This window comes from Gopherus evgoodei, chromosome 8, assembly GCF_007399415.2.
Source record: "Gopherus evgoodei ecotype Sinaloan lineage chromosome 8, rGopEvg1_v1.p, whole genome shotgun sequence".
In the NCBI taxonomy this organism is placed as follows: domain Eukaryota; kingdom Metazoa; phylum Chordata; order Testudines; family Testudinidae; genus Gopherus; species Gopherus evgoodei.
Window position 1 is genome coordinate 70,404,110 of NC_044329.1, and position 19,215 is coordinate 70,423,324.

Below are 19,215 nucleotides of genomic sequence, written 5' to 3' on the forward strand. Positions count from 1 at the left end.
ATATACGAAGGATTTTAAAAGTATCAGGGTTTAAAAAAAAAAATAGCATGTTGAGTTGTGTGCTTGAAGAATGTCAGATGCTGGGTAAAGAATTACTGATGTACCTTTACTTGAAAGGGAACTTGGGTTTTTTCCTACTATAAATTTCTGCTTACCGTATGCATAAACAGTTGGACTTAGTTTTAGTCATCATTCACCTCTACGGCTCTAATTTTTCCAACTCATTTGTGGAGATGGTGCTGCTCTCTTTTGTAGTGAGCAGTGGGATTTGGGATCATAAAAGTCAGTTTAAATATATTTTTAAAGACGGCAAATGGGTGCATATAAGAAATGCAGCCTGGGACACTGTATCTTTAATGTGACCACCTTGGCACTAAAATGAACTTGCTATGCCCCAATAAGATGGAGATTTAGCCAGCTCATTGGCCTATTAGATTATACTTGAACAACCATCTCCCTCAAACAGAATTCTTCTAGGCAAGTAGTACATGTGCATTTCCCCAAACAGTCAGGCGAGAAAGCAAAATAATGATCTACCTACTCCTGGTCAGAAGGGGGAACACCAGGAATCCATCCCAAAACCATTAAGAAGGTTTTCTAGTAGTCCTTCCCAAGAAAAAAAATCTACATTTTTCCTTACTTTATAGTAGACTAAATTCTTTTAATCTCAACAAGCCCTTGTTTTTAAAAAAACACATTCGAAGCTGAAGCCATGATTTTTAATTGTCTACATGAGGCAATTTTTACATTACAAATTTTTCATTTTATTAGAAAAGAAGCAGATTTTACTATGTCAGTCTCCCTAGATTTCACTATAATACAGTTTACACAATTAAGTACTGTACCTAAATACGAAGGTCATTCTCCAAGTACAAGAGACATACTTAAGGAATCACTTCATGGAGAGTTTTGTTGTTAAGTGTGAACAGTAAACCAACAAAATACAATGGACATTTATTCAAATTTTGACTTACATAGAAACGTTTCCCCCCTATGAGATCTCATGTGGCTGGAGGAGAAATGACTTCAGCCAACCTACACAAACTGCCCACTGCACAGGCTTTAGTTATCTGTGTACTTGAAAACAGAATTAGAAGCTGAATTTACCAGCTAAGTTACTACATAAGTGTTTAAAATTCATTGTACAAACAAGGCAGCCTTTAATTACCTATTTTTCCACAAGTAAAAATAAATAAATAAATAAATTTCAGCCTGTCACCATTTAATGACTTTCTTCTTTTTGACAAGTTTGTCAAGACATGCACCAAAATCCAGTTTGGGAGTAAATAAGTTATATATGCAGTTTGGCTTTCAGTTACACAGCTTGCTGCAACAGTAATGAGTGACATAAAAATGCAAAAATTTGCAATGCAAAGGGAGAGGTAATTATGACTTAATTTCTTCACACTGAAACAGTACAAAATAGCTTATTACTCACTTAATGCTCAAAAAATCCTGCTGGGGGACATAATGGACTTTGCATGAATACTTGTCAAAATTAGGTATGGAAACCAGCTCCCAGGCACTGAATCAACACACCAATATGTAGTAACTCGTGCTGTACCTCAACCAAATGCTGGACCCATTGGTGTCAATGCAATCAAAACTACATTTTGCAACAATTTTCTAGGTTTTATGGAAAATTCCAAATGTTCAAGATTCCTCTGAACGGAAAATGGCATTTGCTGCAGAACGAAGCAGTTCTATTGAAACAACATTAGAAAAGCCAGAAAAGGGCATTTTTGGTTAGTAGATTAGCTACAAATGTCTATCCTGAGTATTTTAAATAAATTATTTGAAACCAAACTGCTCTTTGGAATCACACACTTGTTTTTCTCTAAATATCAACATTTTGGGGTTAGCTTCTGTGCATCTTATATTATTAAAATATGGATTACATTATTTGAAGAAAAGAATCAGTAGCAGCCAGCTCCTATTCCTCAAATTCTTTAAGGACACTTCAAGTTCTGCTTTTTGCGCTTAAAAATGGTCTTTTACAGTTGTACATTTTTAATAAATGTCTGGTAAATGTCTATCAAATAACATTAGCTGAAGGACTACATTCATTGATTTTACTTTTTTTTTTTTAAAAAAGCATAGTATGCTAAAGAGGATGAAATAGCAAGATGTGATATTAGGCACCTTGCATTTAAAGAGATTGCAAACAAACTAGAAGCATTTAAAAATTAGAGTTACTGGTTTGTGGCAACAAGCAAATTATGGATAGTTTTATAGGAGTAAAAGTCAGTTTAAATAAGTGTGTACAAAACCAACCTCAAGTTTCAGGAAAAAAAAACAGGCCCCTTTTGAAGTCGTGTGCCCCTTAGAATGAGCTGTAAAGCTAACATTGGTGCTCTTAGGCTCCACCACCTCTCCATAAACAATTTAGTACTGCAAAAAAGTTGTCTGTTTCATAAAAATACCTTTATACTTTGTTGCTATGGTTTCTCAGCTTTATCTTAAACCCAGTAACCTTATCAAATACTTCCTATTCAAAAATTTGGAAAACAGAAACTGGCATGTTTTATCTGGACAATGTAAACACACACTAATGGCAACTTTTTAATGAAAGGATCATTTTTACATTTCTTGTAAGCATTTTGTCATCTCCTCCACAATCTCACTAACTTCAGTTATTACAAAGAAGTTGTATTTAATACATTTTACCCATTAGAACAGTCCAAATAAAAAAAATTACACAAGCAATGAGAAATAGAAAAATACTCCTTTTAAATACCATCATTAAGAAGGAATAGCTCTTATCTAACAGTATTCAACAAAATTTGAACTCTAAGGTTTCCTTTAAGCTAATATAAATAAAACATTGAGTTCAATAATGAACAGTTTATACTATACACACTTAGGAAAAAGTAAAACCTATTAAAAACCCATGTAAAACAAAGTTTTCTTTATACAGCTTAAGAATTAAGACTTCAAAGTTTACTTCCAGAGAAGGAACCCAAATACCCAATTGATTGAGAGAGGAATTTGAAACCTTCAGAGTGTTAAGGGAAAAAAAATGGCCACAATATTGTTTTGATTCATTCAAACCTATCTGATCACATTGGTAAACCATATGGCTAATTTTTAGAAAACTAGGTTTTCTACTGCAATTTAGTACTAAAATACATCTAAACATTAGGCTTAGTACATCTAAACCTCTACTGTTAGATTGTCATCCCACCAGAAATCTTTTTTAAAAAAATAAGCAAATACTTTTACAGCTGTCAACAAAACAATTCTTTTGTGAAAAGATCTTTAATTCTCACCTTTTGCTAAAACTAATACATTTTAGACCAAGCCATTCCATTTGTGCAAGTTAAAGTACAGTACATTTTGGTCAAAATGTTTCATGCCTCAAAGTGTAACAATGGACAGATAGTGAAGCTGTTAGTGATTCTACACAAAAAAGGTGAGGCCTTTGCCCAGAGATTGATTTTTCAGACTGCAGAGTGCATGTGCATAAAGTGCTTCTGTTAGTAAATTATATTGGCAATAGTTAGCCAGTCTAGATGGTCATTTATTCTTAAAAGCTTCATTTGGTAATCTATCCTTCCCTCCCCATCTCCTACCCACAGGAACAAGGCACCTTCAGCTGTAAGAGATATACTACCCAACTGTGAAGGGTTAAGCTAGAAAAACGTGTTCACAGTGGTGTTAAGCTGCTGACTACTTTCACCAGACACTATCATCCATTGATCCTTAAGGTTCATGCGTAACAGAAATCACATTTGAAAGAAGCTTTACTTTTTGTTTAGACAGCTGAATCTCACTTACAGAGACTAAAAAGTTTTATATCCCAAACCATAAAATCATACTATCCTCAGGCATACAAGACCAGCTTGTTGAGTGCTTTACTGTGATTTGGTAATTCTGATGTGAAATTGTAAATATAATTTTGTCATTTACATAGGACCAGAAGTCATACTGATGCACTTTAAGCCATCAGATTTTATTTACAAGTAGCAACGTATATTGTTTGATGTTATTAGACCTAGTCACTTGTATTTTGCTTTTATATATTTGTCTCTACCATCTGCTACTCAACCTTACAGTTAATTATGCTCAATGCATTTACAAGTTTAATATTACTGAAGCAGATAATATGGCATCTTAAAGCACAACTCAGTTGTTTTCTTGGAAGCATTAATCCCCATTTTATACTAATTATGGCCTGATAGAAGGAATTAGCTATTATAGCATTGAATGGCAAGTAATATTTTAAAAGTTATTTATGAAGAATTATTTCTAATAGTAGAATTTAAGTTTTGAACTAGATTAATTTAAGACTAATCTTCTTTTAAGGGGTTTCTTCTGAAAGCCAAGTTGCAAACAGAGCACATCATCACTAATGAACTTCTATATAAAACTATGTTCAAATAGACACCATATATCAGGTTTCCACAAGATGTTTTACACGTAGTTACAAAAGCCAGTAATCCACTAACATCAGGTAACGATCACAACAATGGATATATACTTGTACAAGGCATAGATACTAAAAATTGCCTTTATACCATTGTAGACGTGAAAGATCTTTTATGAGCAGGAGGTACTCAGACAGTTCAGACCAAATGTGAGTTGGCCTCTTGAAAGAGTCTGTCTCATCACATCAACTTTGATAACTGTTGGGATTAAATGAACACATCTTAATTATCCATGGAAGAACTCTACAACTGTTCTTCTGTTCAAGTCCTGCTGTTCTAGCGTTTAATCACCACTTGTTCATATGCTCCGGATCCTACCCTGAAAAAAATATTGCAAAACAAACAAGTTTTCAGTTCTAATTTAAATGGAAGATACTAACTAATACCGAATATAGAACAATGGAATTTTTGTTTGCTTACAAATTCAGAGAAAAAACAAAATGAAAAGTGTTTCAGATGTCTATTTGAATGTGTAAAACTGTTACAGTACAACAGCAGAACATGCAGGTTGGAAAATGCCCTCTCATGCTATTGATCAATAATTGTTTTCATTGGTATATTATATTTATATTTTCAGGCAAGTACAACAGCTGATTAACTTCCCTACAGTAAATTATCAACTTCCCTAGTCCACAGTGGTTATGTGGTTTAAAAAACACTTAAGTCTCACAAAGCCAGTAAAGTTGTATTATTTACCAGAGAAGAAATAAAAGCATCAGTTCCCTCAATCTGATTACAAGGAAGCACCTGTAGTCAATTATTGGATGGCATCATGTATTAGTCTTTGACTATGTCTACAGAGCCCCACAGTTCAGACTACGGAGGTGTGAATAGCAGCATGCACCGAATTGTTGAGCTCTAGTTATCCTGTGTGGATGCTGCTGGTATGAACCAAAAGTTGCTAGTTCACATGAAAATAGCCCTCTTTCAAACAGGACTATGTTAATGGAAATTAGGTACTTTTTAGTTCATGCCACCAGTGTCCAAACAGGGCAATTAGAAGGTAGCATGCACTGCACGTCTCTGAACTGCAGGACCAGGTGGCCATCAGACACAGAATTAAAGTCTCTTGCTGCCTTCCCCCTTTACAGAGCACACTGTCACTTGTGTGGTGTGTACACAACAAAAATACTAACCCAGGAACCAAACCCTGCAACAAACCCCAGTGCCAACTATGTCCACATATGTATTCATAGGACACCATCATAGGACCTAACCACATCAGCCATACCATCAGGGGCTCATTCACCATCTACCAAGGTGATATATGCCATCATGTGCCAGCAATGCCCCTCTGCCATGTACATTGGCCAAACCGGACAGTCTCTACGCAAAGGAATAAATGGACACACATTTGACATCCGGAATTCTAATGTTCCAAAACCAGAAGAACACTTCAATCTCCCTGGTCACTCAACAACAGACTTAAAAGTGGCAGTTCTTCAACAAAAAAACACCTTCAAAAACAGACTCCAACGAGAAACTGCAGAACTGGAATTAATTTGCAAACTGGACACCATCAAATTAGGCCTGAATAGAGACTGGCAGTACATGGGTCACTACAGAAACTAAATCAATTTGTTAGTCTCTAAGGTGCCACAAGTACTCCTAGTTGTTTTTACAAAAACTAATTTCCCCTTGCTAAATACTCACACCTTCTTGTCAACTGTTTGAAATGGGCCACCTTGCTTACATGGGCTCATTAACACTGCAGAAGTGATTTCCACCCCTTCTGGTCAACAGTTGAGAATTGCCTACTTCTAACTTAAATTAGCTTGTTTGCATTGACCCCTCACTTGGTAAGGCAACTCCCATCCTTTCATGTGCTATGTATTTATATCTCCTTACTATATATTCCACTCCATACATCTGATGAAGTGGGTTTTAGCCCACAAAAGCTTATGCCCAAATAAATTTGTTAGTCTCTAAAGTGCCACAAGGACTCCTCACTGTTTTTGCTGATACAGCCGAACATGGCTACCACTCTGAAACCTATATCTGTATAGTCTGCTTGAGAGATCAAAAATGAAAGCAGCGGGAAGGGTATGTCTCAGAGTTTACAAATATTTGAAGGATGAAGACACTGAGAAAAAAAGATGATGAATTATATGGAAATCAGAGTAGCAGCTGTGCAATTAAATTGAAAGGAAAAACAAATTGAGTATCAGGAAAATATCAGAGAGTTTAGATATTGAAGAAATAGTCAAGACTGACAGGAAAAAAGCTTCCTGAGAGCAATTAGCCTACAGAATAATTAGACCCAGAGGAAGTCTATAAGGCCAACATTTTCAAATCTGATGCTTACAGTTAGGCTTCTGAATCCATTCAGATACCCAGACTGAAATTCAGGTCACTTCCAAAATGCTGAGCAACCCCAGCTTCCAAAATGTTCAGCACCTCTGAAAGTTAGATCAATTCTATCTGAGTGCCTAAATATTGATTTAGGAACTTAGCTTTAAGCATCCAGGTTTGAAAATGTTGCTTTGTATTATCTATGTCATCTGAGTCATTGAGAAAATGGAACTGGCATATATCAGAGACAAAATATTCATAAACACCTAGTACAATATGCCTTTGCTAACTGGTACCTAACAAGTATTAATTGTTCAAACTACATACCTATTGGGTAGATGATGACTTCCAAAAGAAGTACTCCCGCCAGGGCCCACAAATAATCTCAGCCCTTCTTCTACAAAGGAAAAGTTAACATGTTTAAATATGACATCTTCAGTGTTGCCAACAAATATTCTCTAAATCTTTTTTAAAACCATTTTAAATCCATGAACTTTGTAAATGATATTTTAAAATGTTTGCCTCTGAAAACAACTGGAAACCAATCATAATAAGCTGTGCTTCAGGGAAAGCAAATTTTCTTGTAGGATTACCTCTGCCCTTTGCTGCACAGACTTAGTTAAAATGATGGGCCCCAGGGGCACAAAGCCCAGCAACCTTTCTCGCCTCTCAGGAGACAGCAGCAGCCAGGAGTTTTCCTGGAATGATCTATAAACACTCCTTACCCACACTGGGAGTAGGAGTGGGGGTGGGGGATGGGGTGTTCATTAAATTAGTGCATTTGGGCCTCTACTGTACTGTATATTGTCTTTCCAAGTTTTTATTTGTTTTCCCCATATATACCTTCTGCACTGGAGTCTAAACTGAAGTCTTGACTCTGCAATATTTTTTCAACAATATCATCTGCATCTACTCTGGTGGCATCAACCCGCTTCAATTGTGACTCTACAGAGTCTTGCTTCACTGGATGCCTGTTAGGATAAACACATTTAGAGATTCTAAAAACTAAATTGTCAATACATTTAATTCAGAGTACTGTCACTATAAGAAGCCTTTCAAGTTATGTTAAGTGTACCTGCTGAGTTTTTCTGAAGATATATCTTTAACAGGAGTATCAAAATTATCATCAGTTATTTTTGGTTCAGTCTCTTCACATGGCTCCAGAATACTTCCAATTCCTGTAGACGTACTTCCCACTGAGGTGTTTCTCCTATGGCTGAGATCAGAAAAACTGGATGATCTGGAGTGACATGTGCTATATCCTATTGGAAAACAGAGAAGAGCCACAATAGTTACATTATTAATGGCCAGGGCTGTGCTTTCCCCCACTATTTGGTTGGTTTTACTCCTGACGAGAGCCTACAAATGTTTTAAGAAGCTACATACACTCTCTTACTCTATCCAATTCACTTCACTTAGTATATTTTCCTTTGGAATCTTCATCATTCTTTTCTCTGCCTTCTTGGATGGTATCTTCATCAGCTTGGACACATTCTGGGGTTTTCTTTTCAGATTAAGAAAGAAGTGTATTAAGTAGGAATGCATTTTTCTGGGTGGATGACTGCAGCTATTATCAGATCTTTTTCATATCTGACTAATTAATTTTTTTCGGGTCTTCCTTTAAAATTTTTTTTCTTTTATTTCTTCACTTCCTGCATCTGGAGACGTATCCAGAGCAAACATGCTTTGGTAATTTGTTCATGTAAAAGAAGGATGAAAGTCGATAAAGTTCAAGTCTTTCCCTTTCAGTATTTTATGGCATTATCACAGATTGATTTTTGCTAGTTTGTGAATTTTGAAGACAAAATAATTTCAGGCGCAGCATCTGATGTTGAAGAGTTGCTGGAAAAGGAACATAAGGGACATGGCAAAAAAAAACAAAAAAAAGTTTCTATTGCAGGTTTGTCTCCTCATTGTTCTGCTCCATCACATCAGATAATTTCATTGAACTTACACATTTGATCTTGACTGAGAGTAATCTAGTTTTCAGCCTTTTGGGATGAGCATGAATCCCTTCTATCTTGCTCATTTACCAACTCTTGAAAATGTTTTCCTTTTACTTTAGAAGAATTACTAGTTTCTATTACTTGATTTTATTCAGATACTTCTTCCTTATCACTTCTTTCAACATTAGGCAGGTGGAATCTGATAAAGTCATACAATGATGGCTGGTAATCACTAATCTTTCATGTGTGGTATGATCAGCAGCTTAATGTCTACTACAGTTAGAAGGAGAATTTACCACTTAGTGAATTCAACACTTTGAAGAATGAGAAATAAGGTTGTCATAAACAGATAGCTAAGGGTTAATGTCTCTTACACCTGGAAAGAGGTAACCTGAAGCACCTGACCAGAGGACCAATCAGGAAACCAGACTTTTTCAGGTCTGGGTGGAGGGAAGTTTGTGTCTGAGTTCTTTGTCTTCTGTCTGTCTCTCTCTCGGCTATGGGAGGATTTCTGTTTCCTGCTTTCTAATCTTCTGTTTCCAAGTTCTGAGTACAGAGATCATAATACAATAGGGGTTATTGGTTTTTTCTTTTGTATTTACATGGTATAGTTGCTGGAATGTTTTGAATTGTATTCTTTTTGAATAAGGCTGTTTATTCATATTTCTTTTAAGCAAATGACCCTGTATTTGTCACCTTAATACAGAGAGACCATTTTTTATGTATTTTTCTTTCTTTTTACATAAAGCTTTCTTTTTAAGACCTGTTGGAGTTTTTCTTTAGGGGGGAACTCCAGGGAATTGAGTCTGTGCGCACCAGGGAATTGGTGGGAGGAAGAAGTCCCTTCTGTGTATCTCTCCAGGAACACCTGGAGGGGGGAAGGGAAAAGGTTTATTTCCCTTTGTTGTGAGACTCAGAGGGTTTGGGTCTTGGGGTCCCCAGGGAAGGTTTGGGGGGACCAGAGTGCTCCAAAACACTCTAATTTTTTGGGTGAAGGCAGCTTTACCAGGTCCAAGCTGGTAACTAAGCTTGGAGGTTTTCATGCTAACCCCCATATTTTGGACGCTAAGGTCCAAATCTGGGACTAGGTTATGATAAAGGTAAGCTAGCCAGCTTTCTGCAGAACCATGTTATTGGATGCTCTTCCAACCTTCCAGATATTGCTAGAGTCTAGGGCTTGATTTTATAACTACCCAGTGCCCTCTTCAACTGATTGCATGCATTAGCCATGACCCTGTCTCCAATCACCAGTAAGTAACTCCACCCATGGTCTCCTAGGCTTTTAATTCTCATTTCCTAAGAGATGTAAAAACCCTGGTGTTTTCATCATTTCCCTTTTTACTTTTTCGAATGCCTGAAGCTTTTAGTGACAAATTAGAAACAGGTTCTAACGTCAGTTATTCCTTAATAAAAGCTTCCATGTAAACATTTCCGAGTGGCAAAGTTAAAAAAAATAAAATAAAATAAAAAAAATCTCCCATTTCCAAAAAAAGTTAGTCCCCCCCAAAACCAGTAGGTAATTAAAAAACAAACCAACACAACACCAGGTAGTTCCAATTCAAAAGCCCTAACTAGGTAGAATGTTTCTTTTTACACACAAAGCAGCCTGTTTACATCAAAATGCTTTGTGAAGCTTCTGAAATACCAAAAGCTAATAAAACTAACTCAAGGGAATTCAACATCAACTTCTACCTGACAATTTTGATTGCTGGCTTGCATAGCTTGATGTTCTGGAATGTCCACATGCACCAAGTTCATCTGGGACTGACGCACTCTTTGCTGAGAGATCTACAATAAACGGCAATCAGAAGAGATTGTTGAATCCAGCACTCAGTTTTTGGCCTACAGCCATTATCAGACAGATGTCAGACCTCACAAGATAAGCAGAATGGAACTTGATACTAGTTAGATAAGAAACCTCTAAGGAAAATCCAGGTGCTGCAAGAAATGTTGTCAGCATTCAAGTACATGACACTCACCTGGACTATAAATAATTACTGATTCAAAGGAGAGAGTATCAGAGGGTACACAATTGGACAGCTTTTGGTTGAAGTACATTAATGACCACAGGCAGCTGGGCCTTGAGTTAAGAGCCCATGGCACTTTCCCCAGAAAAGCAGTGTTAACACAGATGTGCTGGCCACTTTTCAAGCAGATACTTTTATAAAATTCTCTGTAGTTTCAGTTGACAGAATACCATTTCCTGTCCTAATCTCAGTCTAATATTGATGTGCACTAGTAAAATATATTGAGACTCACCCTAGAGTTGCAACATTTTAATAGTAAGTGAACTGATTTCTATAGTTTGTCTGCTTTCAGTATGACAAATGCTAAGTGATTCTTAAACTTGTACCATTAAAAACCTTATTCAATATCTATCCATAACGCACCAAATCACGAGAGTTAGCAAATATTAAGGGCCAATATACCTATGAAAGCACGATCATTCATAAATTAAATATTAAGGGCCAGATTCTGCTTTAAGTACACTGGTATAAATCCAGAGTAATGCCACTGAGATTTGCTTAAGTAGCAGAAAATACACTCTCAAAATATTTTGAATTTTAAAAAGGGACATAGGCAATTGATCCGATTTCCCTTTCTTCTCACTTCTAATAGAAATACTGCTCCATTACGCCAGTGTAAATCCAGCACATCAAAGGAATTACTCTGCATTTACATAGTGGTACCAAGAGCAGTATTGCTCAACAAACAGAGTAAAAAGGGGATTTGGGATAAAATGTCCATGTCTGTTTAACATTCAAAAGATTTCATGAATGTGTTTGCTGCTACTTAGGACTCAAACAACAGTAAAACCAATAGCATTATTTCATACCTGATACACCCAGATGAACCACTTTCAAGTTCTCTCCGCCTTTCCTGTCTTCATGTAAAGATTCTGCTTCTCCAGCAATTGTGATGGACATTCCTGTGGAAGGAGGCCTGTAAGCAAATGCACAGAGATCAGGGTTTGCTTTACCTGTGCTTCTGTCTTTTTGGAAGCATTATCGTGATTTGGGTGATGGTAGGAGTGGGCAGGGGGGTTATAGGTTCAATTCACATTGGACTTCACTGGGATTTAATGAGACTGTAGTATCAATAAATTTAGGAACACAGTCCCCCAGTTCCCTTTGTCCAAAACTGTTGAACTTCACAAGGAACCCTGAATTTGATCCATTTGCTCAGCCTTCTGGGGAGGACTGAAAAGTTTGGAGGCCCCACGGAAAGATACAGATTCATCTTGTTGACTGATTGTTGGTTGTTATTTATTTAATTGGAAGGGGAGGTGTTTGGTTTGGATTTAGTTTTTAATTAAAGTACTCCCAGCCCAGGATAGGCATTTTGAGTGTATAAAAATGTTTCTATCCTTGGCAAAAACACACAGGTTCAGTAAGAATAACCAAGTGTCTAGTGTCCCCTTTCCATAACATTTACATTACCAGAATGTAAATTTGTTTGCAGGGAAATAAAGCTAGACAATTGACTCCAATTCTGACTTAATATACACATTTTATTATAAGACATTAATAATTAGTTTTACTTAAAGAGAGCCAATGTGGAATGAGTGACATTTAATACCAAAGCACTAAGCTTATGATTACATGATAGCTGGCTAGTCAAACTATAACAGAGTTGAGTTGTTTGGTTTATTTCCAGCTAGAAATGCTTTTCATGGCCTGCAACAGCAATAATAATTTAACAACTGCCTCAATGGCCTCACTCACCTACATGGAGTCTATGGACAATGACAATGTGTAGAAGGCATATTTCCTATTAAATCTTAATCTTTCCCTATGATTTTTTTAAAAAGGTCAAATGCATACCTAAGCAAAAGGTCTGGTTACATACACCCTCTCCCCCAAGTAATGAGCATAAAAATACAACCAGAAACAGTTCAAAATATAAAAATTTAATAACTGAGTTATCCCATACCAAATATTCAACCAACATACCAATTTTAACTATACTCAAGGAGATACAGTTTATTGAACACAAACTGCTTTCACTACAGAAGGGTATCTATCACAAAATCATGAAGTCCGAGAGCCTCTGTGCTGTTGAGGAAGAGGAAAGTCTCAAGGAAGGAGAACATCAAGCAGGAGCAGAAGGAAACTATCCCATAGTTGAGAACCTCTTTCCAGATGCCATACTATCCTCTCACATTGAGGATACCCCTCTGGGGAGGGGCACCGAGTTATTAGGAAGAGATAGGTAATAGTAATGGGGGATTTGATTATTAGCAGTATAGATAGTTGGGTTTGTAATGACAGGGGAACTACGTGGTGAACTGCCTGATAGGTGTGAAGGTTGCGGACCTCTCAAGGCATCTAGATAAGCTTACATGCAGTGCTAGGGAGAAGCCAGTGGTGGTGCTACATGTAGGAAAAAATGACAAAAAGGTAGGAGAGAGAGATTGTGAAGACCAAATTTAGGTTGTTAGGTAAAAGATTAAAGTCCAGGATCTTCATGGTAGCATTCTCTGAAATGATTCCAGTTCCACATCCAGAGCCAGTTAAGACAGGCAGTAGCTGTAGTTGATTTTCATTTGATTATAAAATTTGAAAAAAAGTTTCCATTTTCTAAGAAAAGAGCCAGCTAATCAAAACAAAAACTAAAAACAAAACCCCACATCTGGATCAGCTACAATATTTGCTGGGTTTGATTTGAAAGTTTAGTATTCCAGGAAAGAATTACATCATCAGTTTGGAAGAGATCAAGACTGAATAATTCTGTCAAGCCATCGTGAAGTAAAATACAAGTTTTAACACATAACCAAGAGATTCTTTTTGCTTTTATTGCAAGCCCCTAACATCAATTATACAACAGAAATAGACTTTATAGTAGTCCTTTAACAGGGCTTTAGAGAGCCTGATTAAATTGATTTTTCTGTTTTGGCATAAAAAGTGTATCTGAGACTTATGGATAACGTTGTCTCCAGAAAAAAAAAATCAAAATTTTCATTTCAACTTTATATGTACTAGTGTACAGAGAAAAGGAATACATTACTTTATTAGCAAACAGGCTAGAATTCAGTAGCCCTTGGGGAATCACTGCTATGAGTAATATTAGGTTAATGCAATCAGTACCAATGACATATGTAGACATGTGGCAATAAGTAAATATAGGAGTGTGCAATAAACACAGAGGTAAAACATACTCTGCCCTGCTAAACAAACTAAGATAATACATTTTTAGCTCCTGTCCACTATGTAGTAGGTGAAATCCTCATCCTTCCACTCAGGCCCATTTATACCAGGTTAAAAAAGGGGCCAGAGCAGTGTACAAGGGCTCAAATAGCCCTGGATCTGACCAGGGAGAACTCTCGCACTGTAGGAACCAAGGAAGATTGCAGGCAGGCCATACTCCAAGGACACCCTCAAAAGTCTTAGTGTAGGGGATATGGTCACAGCATGTAACCCTGCAAAGATTCTGGTTGCCATAACTTAAACAGCCCCTCACTGCTGTCTACATTACACCAGAGTCCGCTTTGAATCTTGGAGCAACCCAGAATCTGGAGGTTGTAAATGGTACTCTTAAAGCCACATCAGCTCCACACGTCACATTAGACTAAGAATACTGTGCTGCATCTTTTAGAATCCAGTCCAGCATATCTCCTAGTATATTTAATTTTGATTAGTTCATTTTATATTCTACACAATAAATAAACTAGAGCTGTCAAGCAACTAAAAAAATTCTGTGTGATTAATCGCACCGTTAAATAATAGAATAACATTTATTTAAATATGTTTGGATGTTTTCTACAATTTCAAATATATTGATTTCAATTACACCACAGAATAAAAAAAAAGTGTACAGTGCTCACTTTATTTTTTATTACAAATATTTGCACTGTAAAAAACAAATAAAACAGTATTTTTCAATTCACGTCAAACAAGTACTGTAGTGCAATCTCTTTATCATGAAAGTTGAACTTACAAATGTAGAATTATGTACAAAAAATAACTGTATTTAAAAATAAAACAAAGTCCACTCAGTCCTACTTCAGCCAATCGCTTAGACAAACAAGTTTGGTTACTATTTGCAGGAGATAATGCTGTCCATGTCTTGTTTACAATGTCACCTGAAAGTGAGAACAGGTGTTTGCATGACACTGTTGTAGCTGGTGTCACAAGGTATTTACATGCCAAATACACTAAAGATTCATATGTCCCTTCATGCTTCAACCACCATTCCAGAAGACATGCACCCATCCGATGATGGGTTCTGCTCGATAACAATCCAAAGCAGAGTGAACCAACACACGTTCATTTTCATCATCTGTGTCAGATGCCATCAGCAGAAAGTTGATTTTCTTCTTTGGTGTTTCAGGTTCTGTAATTTCTGCATCGGAGTGTTGCTCTTTTAAGACATCTGAAAGCACGCTCCACACCTCATCCCTCTCAGATTTTGGAAGGCACTTCAGGATTCTTAAACCTTGGGTCAAGTGCTGTATCTATCCTAAGAAATCTCACATTGGTACCTTCTTTGCGTTTTGTCAAGTCTGCTGTGAACGTGTTCTTAAAATGAACGTGTGCTAGGTCATCATCTGAGACTGCTATAACATGAAATATATGGCAGAATGTGGGTGAAAAAACAGGAGACACAGAATTTTCTTCCAAGGAGTTCAGTCACAAATTTAATTAACACTTGTTTTTAAAGCAATCATCAACAGCATGGAAACATGTCCTCTGGAATGGTGGCCGAAGCATGAAGGGGCATATGAATGTTTAGCATATCTGGCATGTAAATACCTTGCAACGCCGAGAATGCCTGTTCTCAATTTCAGGTGACATCGTAAATAAGAAGCAGTCAGTAGTATCTCCTGTAAATGTACACAAACAAGAAGTAGGACTGAGTGGACTTGTAGGTGTTAAAGTTTTACATTGTTTTGTTTTTGAGTGCAGTTATGTAACAATAAAAATGTACATTTGTAAGTTATACTTTCATGATAAAGAGATTGCACTACGGTACTTGTATAGGTGAATTTAAAAACACTTTCTTTTGTTTATAATTTTTATAGTGCAAATATTTGTAATAAAAATAATATAAAGTGAGCACTGTACTCTTTGTATTCTGTGTTGTAATAGAAATCAATATACTTGAAAATGTAGAAAGACATCCAAAACATTTCATAAATTTCAATTGGTATTCTATTGTTTCACAGTGTGATTAATTTTTTTAATTGCAGTTAATTTTTGAGTTAATCATGTGAGTTAACTACGATAAATCGACAACCCTACTTTATTTACAAAGGGACTGAACTTTGATCCAGATTAAGGCTCAGAAAGTAGGAAAATTAAATGAGAAATCTTCGAGAAGACACCTGAGACATACTGCCAGAAGAAGGAGGAAGACAGCAATTTTTTCAGATTACTATTATTCTCTTCTTTATTCTAGTCTAATTTTTAAATTTTGAGTGTAACCGAAGGTTGTTCTATCTTGTCCCACTGGATATTGTTTGAAAAGACTAAAAGAATAGTAGCCGACACTATAAACTAAAGAATTCTATACAATATTTTGAGTTGGTGCTCAGAACAATATACTGTTAATAGAAACTTATGTAACAGAACCACACCCCATCCTTAACTAGTTTAGTTAGACTATCTGTCTCTCTCTTCCCCCATTAATTATACAGTGTCCATTATCCTGGATTTATAACTTGGCATGTAAACAGTGGCTGAACCTAAAACTGGCAATCTAAGATTTCAGTTCAGAGAGGAGAAAATTTATAAATCATCCTAACATCTAGTTCACTTATTTTGAAGTTACAAACGTGTACCTGACATCCAAAAGTCTTACCAGTTCAAAATACTGTCATTTTTTTAAAATGAAGGCAAGTGTATAATTTTGCATTGAGTGTTAAAAGAAAGCAGCAGACCATTAGGGGAGGGAAGGAGAGATACTTCTTAATATGAACTTGGAATGATTAGTGTTTCTCTTGCCTATCCCTAAATAGCCTATCCATGTATTTTGTACATTGCTAAACTGTCTCAAGGGTCATGATTTTAAACATGTAACTCCTTTTGATTTGCAGTTACTTCCACTTTTTGACAACAAAATATTCTGATAGATGTACACGTAATCAAACATTAACTTCCCAAAACCATGTTACATTTAAACTAAAAAAGTCATATCTAGAATCTTGCATTTACAGGATATAATTTAATTTAAACAGCTGCCTGGATTGAATAAAAACCTTAGTACAAATAAAGTTCAAATTACCTGAAGGGCTTAAACATAAGCTGGACAGATCCGGTTGAATAAGACAGAAGTGTTTAAGAGCTAAGGCTGTGAATCATTCATGGAGGTCACGAAAGTCACAGCTTCCACGAGTTTCTGTAGGCACTGTGAATTTTGCAGCACTGGTGTGGGTGAGCCCAGAACCACCACAGCAGCTGGGGAAGCCCCAGGGCCAGCCATACCGGACACTGCTCTGGCAGCCCCATGCAGCTCGTCCCCGGTGCTGCCCCAAGGCCACTCTCCACCTGGACCAGTGGCGGGGGAGGCCTGGGCCACCCCTCCTTTCCAGGACCTGCAGCAGGGGGCCCCCAAGTCATCTCCCCAGCAGAAGCATTGCCCCATGCTGCCCTGCCCCAAGCAGCAGTCTTCAGGAGCGCCCCTTTCCAGCAGGTAAGATTTAATCACAGCTATTTTTAGTAAAAGTCATGGACAGGTCATGGGGCCATGACTCTTTGTTTATTGCCTGTGATCCATCCATGACTTTTATTAAAAATACCTGTGACTAAAACGTAGCCTTATTAATAGCTTTTAAGTGCAACTAGAAAAAACTTCTCACAAATTTCAAAAATCCATTTGGAACTAGAATTGAAGATAGCTTGTCATTTTTAAGAGATTGAAAGGGCTTTGTACATCTTCTACAAGCCAGAAAAGTAGCATTAGGTTTTGTACTGTTCTGGTAATAGTGGTATGTCTTACAATGATGCATCTAATATTTAAAAGCTTTTCCATTTAATGTTAATGGAAGTGGTCTCAAAAAAGCACATTTTAAAAATAAAAAACGAACCTTCAGAGTCCTGCAAATATGATTTATGGTGGTAATGCTGAATAGTATCTCCATTCCTACTGACCAGGTTATCCAAATTGTATTTAGCAAACTGTGGCTTTGCTGGAAATAGGAATTTTCCCAATTGCACTGTTACAGTTAGGCCACTTGCCAAGCTTGTATGACTCAGAATAAAAAGGAAAGATGGCAAAATTTATCTTACTCACAACTACATTTTTCCCTACGGTGCAGCACATGGTTTTCTGCTATGTGGTTAGCTGCAGAAGTAAACACACAGTGAAGTAGAGCTATTGTATTCCCTTAGCTACAAATCAAACACAGTGAGGACACAGAATTCTTGTTACAAAGCAGTGTATTTTCCTACTACCATCTTCCTTCCCAAAGAAAGCATGACATTTTTTGCTATCTTACACAATGTCCTTGGTAACAAATATTTTTTATACCAAATCAGATCACACAGACTTTTGAATTTTAAAGAAATCATTTATAAACCTATAACGTTTAATTACTGAAAGATGTAGTAATAGCTTTTCTAAACGTAGGCATCAATAGAATTCCTCTCTACCAACCAAGTTTGCATAGGCTTTGTGCAGGGAACAGTATTTGCCCTAAGTGTTTTTCTGAATTTCTATAGTATTACACGTTTAAAATTTGATACAATATTCAAGTAGAGAATATAAAGTATTTCAAGGCAATGAAAAAACTGCCACTCAACTATCAGTATTTACGGTCTGTTAGTCAGTATTCAGCTACCATTTACATTTTTCATGTTTCTTTAATATTGTCACTTTGAAGATAAAGATTTGGGCAAATACAACTTTAAACGAGAGTTGAGCCACTAAGTTACAACTGAAATTCCAGACCCCACAGTGTTCATAAACTTACGTTTTAAAACATGGGTCTCCGGACATTAGCTGCATGCTGATCAATACCTACAAATCAGGAAAAACAACACACATAAGCAAAACAAAGAAAACACCATAAGTCAGCAAAGGAATTGATCTGTGATATTATATGATGTGTCAATAAGTAATACCCAGTACCAAATCTGCATTTAAATTGAAAATGTGTGCGTGTTTTACACACACACAAACACACACTTATGTAAAGAAAACTAATTGTGTCCACGATAATATTGGTACAGAAGAGAGTTAAACCGCTATAAATCTTACATGGCAGTCTTTTAAAACAAAGCAAGAGCTACAAACTAATGTTTGAAATCAGTTACATTATCTCATTTCTACCTTAGGATTCTATAAAAGGACACAAGACAATACAATAAAAATAAGTATTAACAGTAGGGGGTTCAAAAAACAGAAGAACTGTAGGAGATCTCATCCATCCCCTTAGATCAACAATGTGGATGTACAAGGAATTCCATTTGCACATACACCAGCAGCAGGCACATTACTCCACTGAATCATCATTTATTAAGAGTTGCTTATTAGATTGTCAAGAGACAAAAACCGGCTGTGCTGCCGTCATTGGGAAAGTCACAGGTGAAGGCAACCATAAAGGCAAATAA

General features: G+C 36.6%; 1 protein-coding gene across 5 annotated transcripts in view; it reads right to left on the reverse strand.

The window, feature by feature from the left end:
- Window positions 1-705: 705 nt before the first annotated feature.
- Window positions 706-19,215, reverse strand: part of FAM102B (family with sequence similarity 102 member B) — a 46,355-nt gene continuing 27,845 nt past the window's right edge. For 2 of the 5 annotated variants that reach the window (XM_030572791.1, XM_030572797.1), the window contains exons 5-11: window positions 18,576-18,622; window positions 11,502-11,608; window positions 10,355-10,453; window positions 7,795-7,981; window positions 7,563-7,717; window positions 7,047-7,116; window positions 706-4,746 (exon numbers count right to left, since the gene is read on the reverse strand). In XM_030572791.1, coding sequence (XP_030428651.1) covers window positions 4,704-4,746; window positions 7,047-7,116; window positions 7,563-7,717; window positions 7,795-7,981; window positions 10,355-10,453; window positions 11,502-11,608; window positions 18,576-18,622 — 708 coding nt within the window. In that variant the 3' untranslated portion in view covers window positions 706-4,703. The remainder of the gene's footprint in view (window positions 4,747-7,046; window positions 7,117-7,562; window positions 7,718-7,794; window positions 7,982-10,354; window positions 10,454-11,501; window positions 11,609-18,575; window positions 18,623-19,215) is intronic. The other 3 variants (XM_030572796.1, XM_030572792.1, XM_030572795.1) reach the window with 3 other exon arrangements.